Source organism: Myotis davidii, unplaced genomic scaffold (assembly GCF_000327345.1).
Source record: "Myotis davidii unplaced genomic scaffold, ASM32734v1 scaffold425, whole genome shotgun sequence".
Classification (NCBI taxonomy): domain Eukaryota; kingdom Metazoa; phylum Chordata; class Mammalia; order Chiroptera; family Vespertilionidae; genus Myotis; species Myotis davidii.
Genome location: NW_006296413.1, coordinates 3,359,908 through 3,361,860, shown reverse-complemented (window position 1 = coordinate 3,361,860; position 1,953 = coordinate 3,359,908). Strand labels below are relative to the sequence as shown.

General features: G+C 57.8%; 1 protein-coding gene across 1 annotated transcript in view; it reads left to right on the top strand.

Annotated features, from left to right (window-relative positions):
- Nucleotides 1-4: 4 nt before the first annotated feature.
- Nucleotides 5-1,953, top strand: part of MUS81 (MUS81 structure-specific endonuclease subunit) — a gene marked incomplete at its 5' end in the record, with an annotated part of 7,882 nt that continues 5,933 nt past the window's right edge. Inside the window, 6 exon segments of the mRNA XM_015568968.1 lie at nucleotides 5-13; nucleotides 107-236; nucleotides 481-563; nucleotides 1,300-1,398; nucleotides 1,512-1,580; nucleotides 1,736-1,821. Of these exon segments, the coding sequence (XP_015424454.1) occupies nucleotides 5-13; nucleotides 107-236; nucleotides 481-563; nucleotides 1,300-1,398; nucleotides 1,512-1,580; nucleotides 1,736-1,821 (476 nt within the window).

Genomic DNA, 1,953 nt, shown 5'->3' with positions numbered 1-1,953 from the left:
CGTATTTCAAAAGGTGGGTCTCGGCCCGGCCTGATGGGGCAGGTGCTGGCGGGGCCAGACGACCAGGCCCGCCCTGACCCGCTACGGTACCCTGTACCCCCGCCAGGCGCTGCGCTCCCTCCGGCGTTACCCGCTTCCCCTGCGCAGCGGCAAAGAAGCTAAGATCCTACGGCATTTCGGAGACGGGCTCTGCCGGATGCTGGACCAGCGGCTGCAGCAGCACCGATCTTCGGGCGGTGAGCGCTGGAGGCAGGGGTCGGTGGTCCCCGGAGCCTCCCACAGTGCAGCCTTCGCAACCACCTGGCATACCTTAACTCCCCACTCCGGTGCCAGTTGCTGCTTGACGTTGGCCAGTGGCTGGCTCTCTCAGAACCGCACAGCTCTCAGCTACCGGACGAACTGGCAGTGTCCCAAACCTTCCCACCTGCTGGATTTCTGGATTCCGTGGCGTCTGGGGTTGACTCTCGTCTGCTCCCGCAGGTGATCGTGCCCCAGATGCATCTGGAGCTAAGAGACCAGCCCCGGAATGGCCACCTGCCGAAGTCCCGGAGGCTTCCATGCCAGTGAGGATGGGGAACGGGGAAGTGGGAGCACTCGGATGGAAGGAAGAAGTGTAGCTCTCCCCACCAGTGATGCCTAGCCTTGGGCAAATGAGTGTCTTTCTGATACTGAGTTTTCTCATCTGGAGAGGAGTATGTTGATTGATAATAGAGTCCGTTGGGAGAGTTCCATGATCAAGCTATTTAGGAGGCCACGCCCAGTAAATTGTGGGGGTTGCTGTTACTGAGTTTTCTTGTGTTACCACCTCTGTCCTGCAATGGGTGGTAGAACTGAGGCGGCACCAGGTGGATTACACCACCTCCCCACAACCCTCTACTGCTGTGGTTCCCAACCTTGGCTGCACATGAGAATCACCTGGGAATCTTTTTAAAATCCTGATTTCTGGGCCCCATCCTTCAGAAATTCTGTTTCTTTGTTACTAATGTTGTGGCCCCACCCCATAACAAAGAAACAGAATTTCTGGAGGGTGAGGCCCAGAAATCAGGATTTTAAAAAGATTCCCAGGTGATTCTAATGTGCAGCCAAGGTTGAGAACCACTGCTCTACTGTCTCATCCCAGCTTTGCAGGGGGTCATCCCCCCATCTGGCCTTTGTTACAGATGTGGAACCCGAGAGGCAGCTGAGTGACTTATCCAGGGCCATGCTGAGATAAAACCTGGACCTCGGCCCAGCCAGGAATTAAGTCTACAATGCATGGCTCTCTGGCTTTTGTGTTCAAAGCCCCTCTGTACCTTTCAGGTTCCATCCCAGCCCAAAGCGGGAAGCTCTAGCAGCTACTGGCCGGCTCGGCACTCAGGGGCACGAGCAGTACTGGTGCTGCTCCATAGAGAACACCTGGTGAGGGCCGCTGCACCCGGAGTCGGGAACCCAGGCAGCGGGGCGGGGGGCTCCTGGAGGAGACTGGTGCAGGCACCGAAACTCCTTTGGATACATTTCTGCCTTGATTACAGAATCCTAGTGGCCACAGCTGCCTAACCAAGGAGGAGCTGCTGCAGAGGTGTGCCCAGGAGTTTCCTAGGGTGAGCACTGAGGGGGGAAGGATGGGGCCCAGTGGCTCTGGATCTGCCCTGAGCCCACCCGAGGCTGCCCTTCCTGGGAGAAGTGGCATGGGACACAGGAGTTGGACACACGGCAGCACCAGGGGCTCTCTAAGGGTCTCCTCTTCTGTGGACAGGTGGCCCCTGGGAGTACTGGACCCTGGCCAGCTCTCCGCTCCCTTCTCCATAGGAACCTGGTCTACAGAACACACCAACCAGCCAGGTGGGGTCAACTGCAGGCGGTGCAGGACCAAGTGGTGGGAGGGGGATCATGCATGATGTTCTGAGTGGGGCCTGCAGTCACCTAGCAATTCCTGGGTCTCATAATATTGAAGTTGGGGGAGGCCTTACCTCT